Below are 17122 nucleotides of genomic sequence, written 5' to 3'. Positions count from 1 at the left end.
ATGGATGGGCTGCCTTGTGAGGTAAGGTGCTTTCTGTCACTTAAAGCTGGGACGAGATGATGGGGGCAGGTGGTAAAGAGGACTTCTGTGGGCGGTGGGAGGTGGGGCTGGAGGACCCTTCCAAACCCAAGAGTCTACCATTCTACATCTTTGGTACCATGTTACAAACTGCTGAGGACAGGACTGAATTTACTCATCCCCGCATCTCCCAAGCACCTCGTAGATGCAGTGATAGCAGATGGTTGATGATGAATGAGTGAAGGAGTATCTGACTGAATGAATGAGCCAGCTCTTGTCTTCCACGTGGTCCTCAGCACCCACTCTAGGAGCCAAGCCGAGGTTAAGAGGCCCCTCACTCCTTCCTGTGGGAGCCAGAGTGGGAGAAGGGACCTTGGGAAAAGGAGAGGAGAGCGAGCCCCTGAGAAGAGAGACAGCTGGGTAGTTCATAAAGGGCATTTTTAATTTATTGAGCTCTTAGTATAGTCACTCTCAACCTTGACTGCACATTTAAGTCACCTGGGAGCTTTAAAAAGAATGGTAATGTCTGTGTCTCGCCCCTAGAGACTCTGACTTGATTGGTCTGCGGTGCTGGGCATCAGGATTGTTTAAAGCTCCCAGGTGACTCTAATGCACAGCCAAGGTTGAGAACCGCTACCTCACTATGTGCCAGGTGCTTAATATATATTATCTTATTCAATTCTCATAACAAGCTCATGAGTTTGGTCACTGGCTCTCAGAGTATGGTCCCTGAACCAGCGGCACCTTGGGAGCTTGAGTTAGAAACACAGATTTTCAAGGCCCCCTCCAGACTTAGGGAACCAGCAGTTTTGGGGTTGAGACTCCATAAACTGTTTTGTCATCCTCCAGGTGATTCTGATTCATGCTCAAGTTTGAGAACTGCTGAGTGAAGTACTAGTAGCCTGCGTTCATAGCTGAGGTGGAGAGGTTTAGTTATTATCTCAAGGGTGCATGTGTGGTGAGGATCAGAGCAGGGATTTGAATCCAGGTATTATGCTTCTGCCCAGACCTGTATGTCCTCCCTTTTTACCTATGGTCCTCTACACTCAAGAGCTGAGACACACTGCTCGTGGGGATGGCACTGGGGTCTCCTGCTAGCCCTCAGTTGACTCTTTCTCCTCCTCTGCGTGGTAGCAAAATTTAGCTCCATCTGGAGCCCATTTGCTCTTGCCCTGGGGAAGCAAAGGGCAGAACACCCCAGGATTTGTTCTAAAACAGTTTTATTAGGTGCTTAAAATAGCTTCTGGCAGATGGCGTGTAGAATGCGGGACTGGAGCAGAGCTGCATATGACATTTGCAAAGTTGTGTGTGTGTGAGCACATGTACGTGCATGTGCGCATGGTGGGGGTCAGAGAAGTTGGGGAGTTGGAAAGATAGAAGAGAATGGGTGATTCTAATCTACCCAAGATTAAAGAGGACTTTAGACTAGGTCTCCTATGTCTCTTGGGTGAATCTTCTGCGCTCCCTGGGCACATGGTGGTCATATAGGTGTTGTTGTCTGGCTGAGTGAGCTCTAATGTGGCTCTCAAGGGTCAGGGGCAGCAGAGTTCCAGGAAGCTTGCAGGTTTTGATGGGCTGCAAGCTTGAAGATTTGACTAAAGGTTAAGAGCACACATAGGAGCCCTTGCTTTGCAAATGAAAACACTGGGAATTCACTTCATTTTTCTTATTTTAAAGGAAATGTCTATATATGTAAATCAGAATCCCATTTAGGTGCAGAGATGTTAGATGTTCATCAATCTAATTCTCCCTGACAGACCTGCAAATCATTGTGGGTGGCTCTGTTTCCCTTGGCAACTCCAAACTGCAGATGCGATCCTGCAGTTGTGAGTATGATTCTTGGACCCTCTAATGCAGCAGTTCTTGATCTTTCTGGGTTTTTGACCCATTTCAAAATCATATTAAATCCAAGGTGCCCTCTCTCCAGAAAATTTCACATGTACGCATACACAGAAAAATTTGTCAGCAGTTCTTAGAGATCCATGGACTGCCGGTCTTTGAACCACTGGCTTTGGTGGAGGCCCTGAGAAGATGGCTCATCACTTTCCAGTGACTCTTAATCCAGCCTTCCCCGAGTCGGGAGGCCTGTGTTCCAGTTCCCCCTCCACCACTCACTGTAAAATGAATGAAGATAATGATATCTAGACCATTAGAGGGCAGGGGTCTGAGCCAGATGACTCCTTGACGCTGCCTTGAGCTGTGAACATTGGAATTTTACCCAACGATGGCTTCTGAGCTCTGGAATGGTGAGGCTCCCACTCCTCAGCCCCGGCTCCTCTGGCTCGGTCAGCTCCCCCCCCCTGCATCCTGGGGTCAGTCCATGGGCTCTGGCAGGAGCAAGAGGAGCTCGTGCCCACCACACACCCAGCTCCTATCATCCTCAGCACTGCAAGTGAAATCGTCTCCTCTTTATCCTCTGTAGTGGCTACTTGGTTGTCTCCGTCCAGCATCACATACCCCTGAGAGAAGTTCACTCCACCCACTTCCCTGTTCTTTATGTGGAAGGTAGGGTGGTAAGTGAATCGAGCATGGGAATTCAGAATCAGAAGACCTGGGTTCAAATTCTAGCTCTCCTCTTATTGGTCATGTGACCTTGGGTAAGTTATTTAAATTTTCCAAGCCTTAGTCTCCTTACCTGTAAAATGGGGATAATAATAATAATATCTGTTCCTCCTAACTCATGGAGATATTACTAAGAGCAAATGGGAAAATAGGTATCAGTGAGCTTAGTAACATGCCTCCATAGACCACACGTTATTCTTATCATATATGTTGAGCCTGGGGTCTTGTTTCTTCTCACAAGCTGACAGTCTGGCCCTTTTTGATTCCTGAGGGTGGAGACGAGGAGATGAGGAATAGTTACTTAGCACTCCCTTAACCTACTAGTTTTTCTGGTTGCCCAGGAAGCTGCTGTTTTGAAATGATGGCTCTTTCAGAGCTCGAAGAGGTCCATAAGCAAAACAAACCAGGTCTTTCTTTGTGTGCAGCTGTGGTGAAAGTGGGGGTGGGGGCTACGATGATTGGAAATGTCTACCAACATGGCAGAGGGGTACTCTCTGGATTCTTTGGCTGGGGACTGTAGAAAAGGGAACCTAGAGGAACACACAGATTTGGAGTATGTGGTGGACGGTGGGGGTACCGATTCATGACTGTACCAGGGCATGAGACATCAACAGGAAGAAGAACCAGCCTTTGGATGGGTATAAAAGGACAGTGGCTCAGGGGGGCATTGTGGGATGACAATGATACAGGCACCTGGCTTGAAGGAGACCATGGGTACCACGTTTTCTAACTGATGCTATACAATAGGCATGGAAGCCAGATGAGGCAGGGATGGGGACTCCTGCCATCTAGATACTTGCTTGGTGCCCGGCTCAGCTCAGCATCAAGGCTCTGGTGAGCTTCTGACTTGCTCCGTGGACATCTGAGCTCAGAAGCAAAGGAAACCCATGGGCAAAAGCTGTTCTGGACTTAATTCTGACCACCAAAGAAGAACCGATTGGTGAGGGGCGTGATGAGAACCTCCAGAGGAAACCACTATAGAATTTTCAAGTTGATGTGATACCGGAAATGAAAAGGTAAGGGTGCATAGTCAGACTTCTAAAAAGCATATTGCAAAACTCCGGAGAAAAGATCATCAGCTGTGGTTCTCCAGAGAATATAGTTCAAGAGGTTTTGAAGCTGAAGTCCTGACCATAAAGTGGTAAATTATTCTGAGCTTAAAAAAGGATCGGGGGGAGGCAATATCTAAAAATAAAAGTGGCTACACAAGGAGCTCTCTAATGCACACAGATTTTAGTAGTTCTTATGTTCTCAAAAAACTTTCAACATACTTTTAAAGTATTTGAATTTGAATATGGTAGAGCAGAGTGGTTAAGATGGAGGCTTTGGAATCAGACAGCATTTGACTCCTGACTCTGCTACCTGCCAGCTGTGCGATCTCAGGTTATCACTTAACCTTTCTGAGCTCTAATATCTAAATCTGTAAAATGGGAATAATAGGGTCCACTTTATAAAGCAGCTGTGAGTGGAATGAAATGGTGCATGTGAAAGCCCTACTGTAGTGGCTGGCATGTAGTGAGTGCTCAATCCGTGTGAGCCACTCTTATTACCACTCTACAAAAAATGAGACACTATTAAACTAAGGGCCACTGCAAAAGAATAGTGCAAATGGGTGAGAATCATACCAGGCAGGTTAAAGGGCAGGTTGATCTGATGCTTGTGAAACCTATGAGGAGCACACAAGGGTTCTTTTGGTAAAATCATCAAGAAGGAAGGTAGACATCAATGGCCAGGCATCATTAATGGCTGAAGGAAGGGCAGGATGGAGACTCGCTCATGTCACTGTCTCCCTGGGAATGATGTGCTTTAACAACACACACAATTAAGATGAAACTAAAGGCCAATAAAGATCATTCCTCACCACCTTAACTGAGTTTCAGTCTCTCTGTTACAAGGCAGGGCACTGACGGGGCTTACAAATGTGATGGTGGAAACTTGGTCTACACAAACTATTTTGAACAACTATTTTGAAGAGTTACAGGGAAACAGAGAGAGGTCAAATGCCTGTGAAAGAGTAAATGTGGTTTCAATTTTCAAAACTAGGGGAAAGGATAGATTTTAAAAATACAGAGGTGTGCTCAGTGGCCACCCTGGCAAAGTCCTGGAGGAGATGATTACACTGAGATTTTGACTGTAGTAGCCTCCACTTCTGCCCTGTGCACTACAAACCCCCATGCTCTGTGCTCAGTCCAGCAAGTAGATAGACCTCCTTAAGTCAAATCATGCCATGTCTGCTCAGAACCCTCTGGTGGCTCTGCCTCTTGCTGGGAGGAAAAGCCAAAGTCCTTACTGTGGCCTTCAAGGCCCGACACAGTCGCCTGCACTGCTCCCACCTCAGGTGGGTCTCGTGGTTCCTACCCCTCTGTTGCTCCAGCCATGCTAGCCTCCTTGCTCTTGGCCTTTGCCCTTGCTGTTCTCTCTGCCTGGGTCACTTTTTACCCCAATAACTGCTGCTTCACTCCCCCAGGTCTTTGTTTAAATGTCACCTCAATGAGGACTTTCATGACCACCCTATTGAAGCCCCCCACTGCTTATTCTCTTCCCTGACTTAATTTTTCCTCCATAGCATTCATTACAACATATATATTTGTACTTATCTCTCCTGTTCATCAACTTTTTCCCCTCACTAAAATGCAAGGTCCTTGGGCTCAAGGATTTTTGTCTGTATCCCCAGTTCCTAGAATGGTGTCTACCACAGTCATGTTCCTTAAATATTTGATGGGTGGGGGGCGTGGAAGATGGCTTGGGTAGACTTAGAAAGAGTTCATTAGATGAGCCTGACCAACCGTCCCAGTTTTCCCAGCACTGAGAGAGTTCCTGAAACATGGGACTTTCCGTGCTAAGACCAGTCTCATCTACTTCTGTGACACAGTGACTAGACTGATGGTTCCCAGGGATGCCACAAACTCACTAAATCCTCATTTCAGCACAGCCTCTCACAAAGTCTGCCTCGCCATCCCTACGGATGAGATGCAGTAATGTGGGCTGCAAGATAGTTCACTTAGGTGGTCTGTAGCTCCCTGAGTGGTCATACCAGACATGTTCATTAATGGCCCAGTGCCGGGCTGGTGGGAAGGCTGCTATGGTAGCCCCAGGATCGTCTGCTTCACAGTCTATCCAAGCCATGCATGAGGACATAGAAGGCAGGATGGAATTTGCCAGTGGCATGCACTAGGGAGGGAAGACTACAGCTGGACTGGGTTTTGAAATCATCTCAATAGATGGAAATGATGGCCCTAAGTAACAACTTAAAATTTAAACAGGAATAAATATCATTTTCTATTTAGGGATTAAAAGAAAAGAAGCAATCTTAAATGTACAGAAGAGATCAGGCTTTCTAGCTGTTTTGTTTGTCTTAAGCCCAGCATGTTTAGTTGCACTCACGCTCAGTCCAGAGTGAAAGCTCAGTCTCCAAATGCCACTTTAGGCTGTGATAACAGACACACAGCACCGTGATGAGGGCAGGGGATGGTCCCTCATCCTTCCTCCTGGTGGAAACACACCCGAGCCCTGTGTCCAGCTCTGTGCCAGGGGAGAGGTGCGCACTCTCATTTGCTCAGTTTGTAGCCATCTCAGGACACAGCAACCCACAATGTTCCTTTTCCTCCCTCTCTCCAACTGGCTATGTCTTTGCAGCGTCATCACTGTTTACAGAAGAGAGGTCACTCGCTACCTTCCCTTCCTCACGTCCCCTGACTTCCCTGGTGTAGCCAAACAGTTCAGGACCTGGAAATTCAGTTGACAGATTAATAGTCATAACTGACCTTTCCCCCAAGAAGAAGGGATTCGTTTTCAAGGACGTGAGCGGCTGTGAGCTCCACGGCAGCTGGAAGCAGCAGTGCCCTGAGAATCAGGTCCGTGAGCCTGGGAGCAGAGCTGCATCCTTACAGTCGGGTGGCTTCTCCCTTTCCCCAGGTGCTCACGGCTCCCAAGCCCTCTCACACTTTCTGTGTCTGAGCAGTGTGAGCAAAATGGGGGTAGCAGAGAGATCAGAGGAGGCAGAATGTCCCCCTTTCCACCTTCCAAGCGCAGGCACACTTGAAAGTATTTTGAGCTAGACGGAGTTAACGCCTTAGGCTGTCTAGATCTGTTGTGGCCATTGTTTTGGTTGCTATTGACCGAGCCAGGGCTGTTTGGGAAGTTGTGGGTGGCAGTGGAGGTGGCAATGGGAGAGTGCTGCAGGGCTCCACGGGCTCTTACAGCACTCGGGGTGCTAGTGCAAGGGAACAGCACCTTAATTCTGCATGGCGTGTGGGCCAGCCAAGAAAGGCAGCGAGTGGTGATCTCAAGAGGCATTGGTTTCTGTCTCCAGTTTTCCATGATCAGCACAGGCCCTGCCCTGCCTCTTCCCTACAGAGCTTCTGGATCATGGAGGATGGCAAATAGGCTAAATCTCACAGGCCAGCTCCAGTCACTTCACGGGGCTACCTGGAACGTGGCAGTGATGATCCCAAAGCTCATGAGGAAGAACCCTCGAGGTGTTAGAAGTGGCCAAGACCTGGAGCAGGAGTGAAAAATTCTAGCCACTGCAGGCCTCCACCCAGTAGTTCTCAAAGTGCTGTGCCCAGCCTAGCGTCACCTGAAAACTGGTTAGAAATGCAAAGTTTCAGGCCCCACCCAGCTCCAGTAGATCGGGAAGTCTGGAGTTGGGACAAGCCATCTGTTTTACTAGCCCTCCAGGTGATTCTGATGCAGGATGGAGTGTGAGAACCCCTGCCCAAGAGGAAGGAGGCTTCTCCACCCCCTGATGGCCTTCCGAGTCCTGCTCACCTCGTGCTTTGGGTGAGTGTCCTCTTTCTAGGTCCATGGGGCCTGATGCTCTGTCACTGGTCTGGCTTCCACCTGTGTATACATTTGCAGTTTTGATGGTGGCTTAGAATCTGCTTCAAGCACATCTGCCAAATGTGTTCTGTAGCACAGGGGAGCCCTCAGGCTCGTGTGTGACTTTGTCAGTCTCAGGAAACTCATTCCTTTTGCCAGCCTGTCTCAGAAACAGGCAGCTTTTGCTCAGTGGCCTCTGGCTCTGCCACCGCCCCCTCAGTTGGCCCACAGTGGCCTCTCTGCCCTAGGCTCTGTTGGCTTTCCAACAGATGTTCCCTTCACATTTGGTCCTAAGAAGTCAATCAGTTAAAAACAGACTGCAAAAGCAAACCAGGCTTATTGCAAATTATACGGAAATGGAACAGAAAGATAAATGCAGCAATTTTCTTATCCCACAGCCCTCTCCTCCCCGAACCCTCTTTCACCCCGTGCCCCTCCTGCCCCAGCCAGCCAAAGTTCTTGCTGTCTTGATGATTTGCAATTCTCTGCATGACTCTGCCTCTTGGGTTTTTTTAATTAGAAATAGGCCGGGAAGTGCTTCCCATGCACTGGCATGTTAATTGCTTATCAAAGAAGGAGAAGGGGTGACAATGTTTGGTAATGGAAATTTCCGCTCTCTCCCCATCTCTGGATTTGTTTAGACTTTTTTCTCTCACCCCTCTCCTTGCCTCCTGCATGCTCTTCCTCGTGGTCACTGTCAGCCTCTCCTGCTCTTTGTCTTTCCCCAGCTCTTCTGCTCACAGCCACGGGCTGGTAGCAGACCCAGAGGCCAGGATTCAAACAGGAAAAACTGTCCCCTCTCACACCATGTCCCTCTCTCTTTCTCTTCATCTTATCACATCCCAGCTTCCAGGTTTTGAAGAGATTCCAGAGCAGAGATCTCTCTCGTTACACCCACTATTCAAAGGATTATTTTCCTTTCATCTCCTTTCCCCCAACATTGTTATTATTATTATTTATTTTTATTTTTTACAAAACAGGAGAAAAGAGTGAATTGGGTTGGGGGAGGTGACACATTTCTCCACAAAGGTACAAAATTGCCTATAGAAAGTCAACTTCAGAGTGCCAAGCCCAGGCTGCCAAGACGAGCGAGGCATTCTTGGGCATGCTTCTCCCCAAATGTCCTTCAGATCTGGCTGGGGGTCACTCCCACTTTCAGGGTGGTCCCCTGAGATGGGTAGGAGAGGCCTCCTTCAGTCCTTGCCCAGGAGGAAAAAGAGCAAGCAACTGAGACTTTACAAAGAGAGAGGAAGGAAGTGGATGCATCCTGCGGGCCAAGGGCCTGGGGACACAGGCATGGGACGACCAAGCGGAGGCCCAGGAGCCTCTGGGCATGTAGATAAATGGGGACATGGGAGGTTCTAGCAGAGCCCTGCCTGTTCCTTGGAGATGTTCGTCAGCATGGCGGCAGAGGAGCCCCCAGAAGGTAAGGGCAACTTTTTGGAGCCTGCAGGAGCACCCCTAGGGGGCCACCAAGCTCCACCTGTCTCTGTCCAGCTGCCAGGCCTCAAGCACATGGGTCCGTGTCACTTTCCTGGCAGGGCATCTGGCCCAGATTGCTTCTCTTTTGGTAAGAAGTAGTACTGGTTATTTTTCTACTGCTGAGAACAGGCTGAGCTTCAGGAATTTTGAGACCACGGTGGCGACACCATCTCCCCCTCTGAGTATTTGGACAGCTTCCTCCCCGGATTCCAGGGCAGGACAAGGGGTGCAGATACCACCCGAACAGAGGGGGCACTCCAGCCCCAGAGAGCCCAGGCTGGCAGTAGAGGCCGCCCACCTACCCCCTGCCTGGGCTGGCCTGCGCCAAGGTGGGCCACTAGCCCAGCTGCCAGCAGGAAGACAGCAAGTGCCAGGATGGCTATGAGCCCAGGCTGGTCCCCTAAGGCTCTGAGGCAAGGAGTGGCCTCTTTAGTCCTGGCCCACACACAAGCCAACTGGGTGTGGGCATCAGCAAAGGCCACTTGCAGGCAGGCCCAGTATTCCGTGGCCTGAAGGAGGCGGGTGATGTTGTAGCTGTGGGTATCGCGGGGCAGACGGGCCAGAGCAGTGGCCCCCTGGCCCCGGAGAGAGGAGGCGCTGGACCAGGTGAGGTTGGTGGAGACTGTGTTGGGCGGGGGGACCCAGGATAGCAGGATGTGATAGGGGTGAGTCTCCTGCACCCGGAGCTCCAGCCCCTGGCCCTCGTCCCTACCTGGCTGGAGGGGAGCACGGCCAACAACCACACTGACTGTCTTAGTGTCAGCCCCCACCAGGTTCTGGGCCACACAGGTGTACAGCCCTGCCTCTTCCGCCGTCACCCTCCGCAGCTCCAGGGTCCCTTCGGGGTACACTCGATACCTCCTGCCTGCATGAGCAGGTGAAAGTCGAACCCCGGCTGGAGTGACCCAGTAGATCTCAGGTTCTGGTTCGGCCAGCGCCCGGCAGTGTAGCACCATGCTCTCTCCACTGGCCACCTGGAGGCTGGGGGGGAAGCTGCGGGGGGAGATGAGGGGCAAGCAGTGGTCTGTCATCTCCCGGAAGGGCACCTCACGCACCGGGCGGCGCTGGAGGTCTGGCGGCTCCGCACACAGAGTGGACTGCGGCTCGATGAAGCGGACACGGGTGCCCGTGGCATTGGCCCAGCGGATGACACAGTCACAGCGGATGGGGTTGCCGTGGAGCCCCACCTCCTGCAGGTTGGGCAGGGACTCCACCGTCTGCTGGTGCAAGGCACTGAGAGCATTGTTGTTGAGCATGAGGGTCTCCATCTGGGGCAGGTGGTGGAAGGCGCGGGGGTGGATGAAGGACAGTCGCGGGTTGTTGGTGATGTCCAGCTTGGTCAGCTCGGGGAGGTTGATCAGGGCGAACTTGTCAATGGAGACCAGCTCCTCCATGTTGTTCAGCCCTAGCTCCTTGAGGTGCAGCATGTTGGCAAAGTCACCCGGCCCCACCCGCTGGAGTGGGTTCTTGTTCAGGTCTAGGAACTTGAGCCCAGGCACCTGCTCTAGCGCCCGCCTGGGCACGCGGGCCAGCTGGTTGTCATAGAAGGAGAGGCTCTCCAGGCTCTGCAGTCCCTCCAGAGCATAGTCGGAGATCTCCTGCAGGTTCATGCCTGCGAGCACCAGGCTGCGCAGGTTGGCCAGGGGCCGGAAGTTCATGTCCAGAATGGCATCTACCTTGTTGCCACCGATCATGAGGATCTCTAAGTTGGGCAACATCTCAAACCAGCGGCTGTCAACGGCCCTCAGCAGGTTGGAGTTGAGGTGCAGCCGCAGCAGGTTGCTGAGGCCCGCGAAGGCCCTGGGGGCGATGCGGTAGAGCTGGTTGTGGTTGAGATAGAGTTCCTGCAGGCTGGCCAGCCCTGCAAAGCTGTGGTCCTCCAGCCGGGTCAGCTGATTCTCCTCCAGGTGCAGGCTCAGCAGCTGGGGCAGGGCATGGAAATCACAGTCTCGGGCATCCGAAAAGCTGTTCTGGGACAGGTCCAGCTCTGTGAGGTTGGCCAGGTAGCCAAGCTCACTCTGGTCCACACGGACGATGCTGTTGCTCTGCAGCAGCAGGGTCTGGGTGCCTGCGGGGAGTGCTGGGGGCACTGCCGTCAGGAAGAGGTCATTGCAGTCTACAGTGGTGGCCTCACGGTAGGATGAGCGGGGTGTGTACCAGGGCCGGATCTGGCAGGCACACTGAGGGGGGCAGGGCACATGCCAGGGAACCACGGGCACAGCGGCAGTGGCACCAGCCACCCAAGCTAGCAAGAGGGGGGCCACCAGCAGCCTCATGGTGGAGCTGGTGGGCAGGTGACCATCCACAGGAAGAGTCTGGAGTCCTTCTGCTCCTTGCGTTTTGTGGGCTGAGGGTCAGCAGCCCTGCCAGGGTCTGGGGAACTACCCTCCCAGGGCAGTCATTCTATACTGGATGGGTGGGCATCACTGCCCGCCCTCGTGGGTGCGGCTCCTCATCCTTGTCTGCTGCGGCTGAGCCTGCTCATTCATTGCTGCGCCTCACCAGGGCCACCCTGGAAGAAGAGGATGCAGAGTTAGGGTGGTGGCAGAGAAGCAGCGTCTACTCCCTGCTGTCAGGTCCTTTGACTTCAGAAGCTGAAGGAGCTACAGAGGGCAAGGCCAGAGCCAGAGCCAGGGCTCCTGGGTTCTGTCCTTCAATTCCTAAGGCTTTAGTGTCCTTTTCTATGACCTGCTCAGGGAGCGAATGACCTTGAGTCTTCAGGGAAGGAGTGAGGGTTTGAGCCTCGGGCGTTCCCAGGATAACTCAGAGGAAGGTGTGTGAGTGTACGTGTGCATGCATGAGTGTGTGTAAGTGCGTGCATGCGTGTGTTTGGGAGGGAAGGAGAGTGGCTAGGCTGGAGCTATTGTCATCTTCAGATACCTGAGCCCAGAGAGACATGAAGTAGATTCTCTAACTTTTCTTACATCTTCCCTCCCTCCCTCCTCGGCTCACTGGGTAAATAGAAGATAAAATGATAGTTTCCATCATTTTATCTACTCTGGTGGAGTAGATGAGAGGTGGATAGGGCGTGGTGGAAACAAATACAGTTTCTAAACTCTGGGATGGGTGACCCAGGACCCTGGAGGTTGGAAGTGGACCCAGGACCCACATCCAGACAGCAGCAGGGGAAGCGGGAGTGATGCCACCTGGGGTCTGCCTAGGCTCTCCTGGGTGGGAGTACTGCTTTGGATTTTGTCAGCTTCCCCACCTTGGAGGCAGGGGCGTTCCCTTTCCCAACAGCGTGGCAGAGCTGCCCAGGAGGAGGCTGTCAGTTTAAGAAGCCAGCCCCGCAGGTAAGACGTTCTGTGACCTGGCCCGGCCACTTCCCCTGGCTTCTCTTGTTGCTACCCCACTTACACACTGTGCACAAGCCTTGGGTTGAAATTACGCTGACATGCCGCTCTTTCTCATGTCTCCTCCTCATTGTTTCCAAACAACTCCTACTTGTTCTTCAAGACTCAACTCAGGTTCAGTCACCTCCTACAGAAAACTTCTCCAAAGTCTCCCCCACCCCTGCTGGCCAAGGGGCTGGCTTTATGCTCTTACGGTATCCATGCTTCCTTCTGTCACAACCCTGACCACATCCCATAGAAAGGTCTCTCCAACTACAGCCCTGGCTTGCTTATTGTTGTACCCATAGCACAGGACAGGTAGCCAGTGCGTGTTTATGGTATGAATCAATATTGGTGGCCCCAGGAGCCCTTTCCCCAGGAGGTTGGGAACCCCCCCCAATCTAGAATCCCAGCCACTGCAGTTTCCCTGCTCTTGTGTGTGGGGAATCTGTCCAGGTTCTCTCTTGCCTTGGAGGCAAGTCCAGCCCTGGCCTAGAACAAAGATGGAAATAAAAAGGGACCAGGCTTCTTGAGCATGGTCTGACTTCTGAGTGGAGGTCTTATTCCAGGTAGATTTCCAGCTGCAGGTATCAGGGAAGCACACAGACACTTACTGAGCACCCACCATTGGCCAGGACTCTTCACAGACTCTGAATGTCTTATTTACTTTAACCTTTGTAACAGGTCTACAAGAAAAGTATTATCACGCCCAGTTTGCAGATAAAGAAACTGAGGTCCAGAAGAGGTGAAAGAACTCAATTCAAGTCACAGAGCTGGTAAGTGGAAGGAAACAGGAATCAGCCTAGGTCCAGAGGTAGTGCCATCCACACCTCGCTTCCCTGCCCTTGAGTGTGGCCCGAGCTTGCCCTGGGCCTCCGGAGGGTCTAGGGTGCACTGGTTGCTCTAGCTGCAGGCTGGGTGCTCATTCTTGTCACCAAGGAGCTGCAGAAAGCTCATAGCTGCATCTCCTACCACCATCTAGGCAAGTGCCCCTCAGCTGGCCAGAGGGGTTCTTTGCTCAACTCCTCTTGCTTCCAGGAGGCTGGGGCTGGAGAGGGGAGCCACTAGAGGCAGGGTACCCTTCCTGGAGCAGGAAAGCAGTGTGCCTGTTTACATTTGACTACTTTCCACTTTCCTCTGCAGCTATTTCTGAAGGTGGGAAAAACAACCGTGACTTAAAAGGCACAGAGGTTTTGCGTAGGGGTGTGTGTTCACTGACGCGTCAAACTCCGGGTAAACAAACACACGTGCACACATGCACGCATGCCTGCATACATGTGCAAGGGGAACCCTGGGGAACCCAGCCACCAAAGCCAGTGATTTGGGGTCTGGAAGGGGGGAGGGAATTTTGTGGTGTACAGTGTGGGTGGAGAGGAAGCAGGAAACAACCTGAGTCCCTGAAAGGTCCCTGTCATGGAACTGGACCTAAGGCCAGTGGTCCTGCCACACTTACATACCAGAGACCCCTGACTCCCACCTAGACCTGCACCAAAGAGCAGACAACAAGCAAATAGATCAGGACTCAAGTCTTGGCTCTACAGAGCACTCACTACCAGAGCACCCTGGGAAAAGTTACTTGACTTCTTTAATCATCCATTTCCTTACATATAAAATGAGATTGTCATGAGGATTAAATAAGTTGAGTGTGTTGCACACAGAAGGAGCTCCATAAAGCTAGCTCCTTTCCAGCTCCAGCCATGTCTCAGGGTTGGGAGGCTCTCCAGCCATAGGACTTCTTAGGGGACAATTGAAGTTGGATCTTTGACCAGGCGCCCAGGGCTGGGCCTTAGGATCCAGAGAGAGGCAGTGGCTTGATGACTCAGGTTCATACTGCACCCCTGACCTGAAGCCTTGGCAAAGGCCCAGGCAAGCCCTCCCCCTCACAGCTGAGCATGCAGCCCCTTCCAGGCTGGAGCTCAGAGCTGCCCACTCACCTGCCATCACCATATAAGGCTGTCTTGCACATGGCCCACTCATGCAGGCTGATTAGCAGTTTCTACTGGGGAACTGCAGAGAAAGCAAATTGTCTTTTCTCTATAATCTCCCAGCGTGATCAGGAGTTCAGACATGTACATTTTCCCCAACTGTATTTCAAGTTCCTTGTGGCAGGGACCATATCTTATATGTTTGTTGTGTCCCCAGAGCACCAAAGGTGGGGTTGAGCATGTAGGGGGTGCTCATGAATGGACATAAATAGTAAAACAGGTACAGCACATGCGCATTATATTTAATCCTCCCATTAACCCTGAGCGTAGGCACAGAAGAGATTATTTAGCCTCATTTTGCCTGGGAGGCAACTGCTGGTCAGAACGCTTAAGTGACAAGTCATAGGTTGCACAGCTTCTACTTGGCAAGGCTGGGATTCAAAGATTCATCACCAGCCCAGCCAATGCAAATCGATGCCTGCTTTATAGGAGCAGGGTACAGGGCTGGCTCAGAGTGCCTGCCCCAGTTGCAAGTCCCTTCAGAGATGGACCTGGGTCCTTAGCTCCTCCACCCCAATTGCCACCTGCTGGGGTTCCTTGACTCCCAGCTAGAGTGACCCTCTTGGGGAACAGTGGGGAAAGGGACATTGGTTCTGTATGAGTGTGGCTGGGCCTGGAACCACAGGGAAAAGCAGCCAGCTGCTGCACACAGACCTCAGCCTGCCTTCTGACTGGGAGCTGGGGACTGCTCTTTGTGCAATGACTGCTGGCTAGCCATGGGCTTCAGGGACAGGAGGCAGAAAGCCCTGGAGCCACAGTCTGGGACACAGAGTTGGTAGCTCACTCCAAGGGCAAATTTTTCCCTTGGAAGGGCTGGCTCTGCAAATACTACCTCGTCCAGGTAGCTTCTCTGGATTTAGCAGAAAGTGTGGAATTAATCTCCTAAGCAAAGACCTTGGTAAAGCTCTGAAGAAGAGTTTGGAGCCACTGTCATCAGGAGCTGGAGCTGCTTCTCTCTTTCCTCCTCTCGCCCACCCCCAGCACAGCCTGGTGGTCCTGCCTGGTATTGAGATCCAGGGGGTGGGTGGATGCAGTCTCTCCCTGCCCTCCTGCCCCTCCTCTCCTCTTCCCTCCCTGATGGCCCCCACCCAGCCCCCAGGAGCCGAGGGTCCACAGGGAGGACATCAGGCAGTGATCGATTGCCTGGCCTTGGCTGCCTCAGAGCCAGGTCCCCTTTTGCTGCGGAGACAGATGGGCAGCGTAACTGAGTGTGGCGTTGATAAACTCCGGCCTCCTCAGCAGCAGATAAGCACTGGGTGGGAAGGCCCAGGGGAAGACGAGCCCTCCATCTGTGCACCTGGCCTCTGGTTCCCCCTGGGAGGTGAGCATGGCCCCTCACTTCCACCTCTCCTTTAATCACACACGACCAGACCTCAGGGCTGGAGGACACCTCAGCGTTTATCTAGTCTCCCAGAGTCTGAATTCCATACATAACTTATGTGAAGGAGGGATGGAGGAACAGAAGGAGCCTGGGCTTTGCCATCAGAGTTGGAGCCTGGCTCTGCTGCTTCTGCGTGACCTTGGGCAGAGTACTTAACCTTCTGAGCCTTAGCTGGGAAAGGGGGGTAATACACTCCTCAGGGATCGCTATGAGGAGCGCTGGGTGTAAGGGAGATAAAGCACTGGCTAGTTCCTTTCTCTTCCCCCCATCATTGTGGCCTCTCCCTCCATCTTACCACCACTTCTCATCTCTCACCATTGTAATAAACTTCTAAAAAATATTGTTGAGGTATAACACATGTACAGGAGAGTGCATAGAGCACACTAGTCCCAAGCGGGATGAGTTTCTACGTACGTGGCTACCAGCACAACCACCACCCAGGTCAAGATATAAATAGTCTCAGCACTCCAGAAGGTTCCTACGTGCCCCTTCCCAGTCAATATTCAGCCCCCACTGGGACTTAACCACTGTCCCGACGTCTGTCACCATCAATCAGTTTCCTCTTTGAAACCCAGAATTCCCCTTCCTTTTCCATCACAACTTGGGACCAGGGTCTTTGGAAGTAGGTGACAGGCATTAAGGAATTTTAAATGCACTTAACTCATCCTCCTACTTCAAAGTGGGTTATAGCTTCTCAGGGTCTCACTCTTAACTGGTGATCTCCAGGAAGAGAGACTGATTCTTCTCTCTTGTGCTGGAGTTCCTGGATCTAGAAACTGCTCTAGACCTTAGGGCCCCAGCTCTGGCTAGAATCCTTATGGCCTGGGAGTACCATGCTGCTGGCCAGGTGACCTCCTGGTCCCCATGCTCCTAGGTCTTCTCATCACAGAGTTCTGGGGCACTAGGCAAGAGGGTGAATCAGGGTGTCTGGGAAAAAGGGGCCCAGACCTGCACTCCTGACTGTTACCTGGACCTCTCCACCTGGCAGTCTCAGAGGCTCCTCACACGCCAAACCCAACATCTCCCTCCACCAAACCCACTCTTGCTTCTTTGGCCCATCTCTGTCCGTCAGCACCGCATCCACCAGTGTCCAACACTGGACATCTCTGTCATCTGGATCTGTCCCCCTGCTCATACACACACACAAAAACTCACTTTCTCTTTTCATTTCTGGTCTTAACCCTTACAACAGCCCCTTCTGGGCTTCCCTGCTTCCTCCCCTACCACCTCTCCTCCCAGACACCCCACACTCCCGCTAACCCAGACTCACTCTTTCCTCCCCCGCCTCGGGCCTCACGCGCTGCCTGCAATGCCTTCCCCCAGCTTCAACTATCGAACTCCTCTTCAGCCGTAAAAGCCCATCCCAAATGCCACCTCCTCTGCAATGCTTTCCCTAGTTCTCTTTGACAAGGGTGGTTACGCCCACAGCGGTCGCTACTTCCTCACTGTTAGGCTGTGAGTCTGACCTCCCCACCAGGTTGGCCTCCTCCAGGAAAGGATGGTTTGTTACTGATTTTTGTATCCTCAGTGCCTAGCACCGT

General features: G+C 52.0%; 1 protein-coding gene across 1 annotated transcript; it reads right to left on the bottom strand.

Moving 5' to 3' along the window:
* Positions 1-9020: 9020 nt before the first annotated feature.
* Positions 9021-11159, bottom strand: LRRN2 (leucine rich repeat neuronal 2). The gene has a single exon (XM_063115435.1). It carries the CDS (start codon positions 11157-11159, stop codon positions 9021-9023), a length of 2139 nt encoding a protein of 712 aa, XP_062971505.1.
* Between the last annotated feature and the right edge of the window lie 5963 nt (positions 11160-17122).

The sequence above is a fragment of the Cynocephalus volans genome, chromosome 11 (genome assembly GCF_027409185.1).
Source record: "Cynocephalus volans isolate mCynVol1 chromosome 11, mCynVol1.pri, whole genome shotgun sequence".
NCBI lineage: Eukaryota > Metazoa > Chordata > Mammalia > Dermoptera > Cynocephalidae > Cynocephalus > Cynocephalus volans.
The sequence above is the reverse complement of the archived record's forward strand: the minus strand, read 5'-3'. Positions and strand labels throughout refer to the sequence as shown.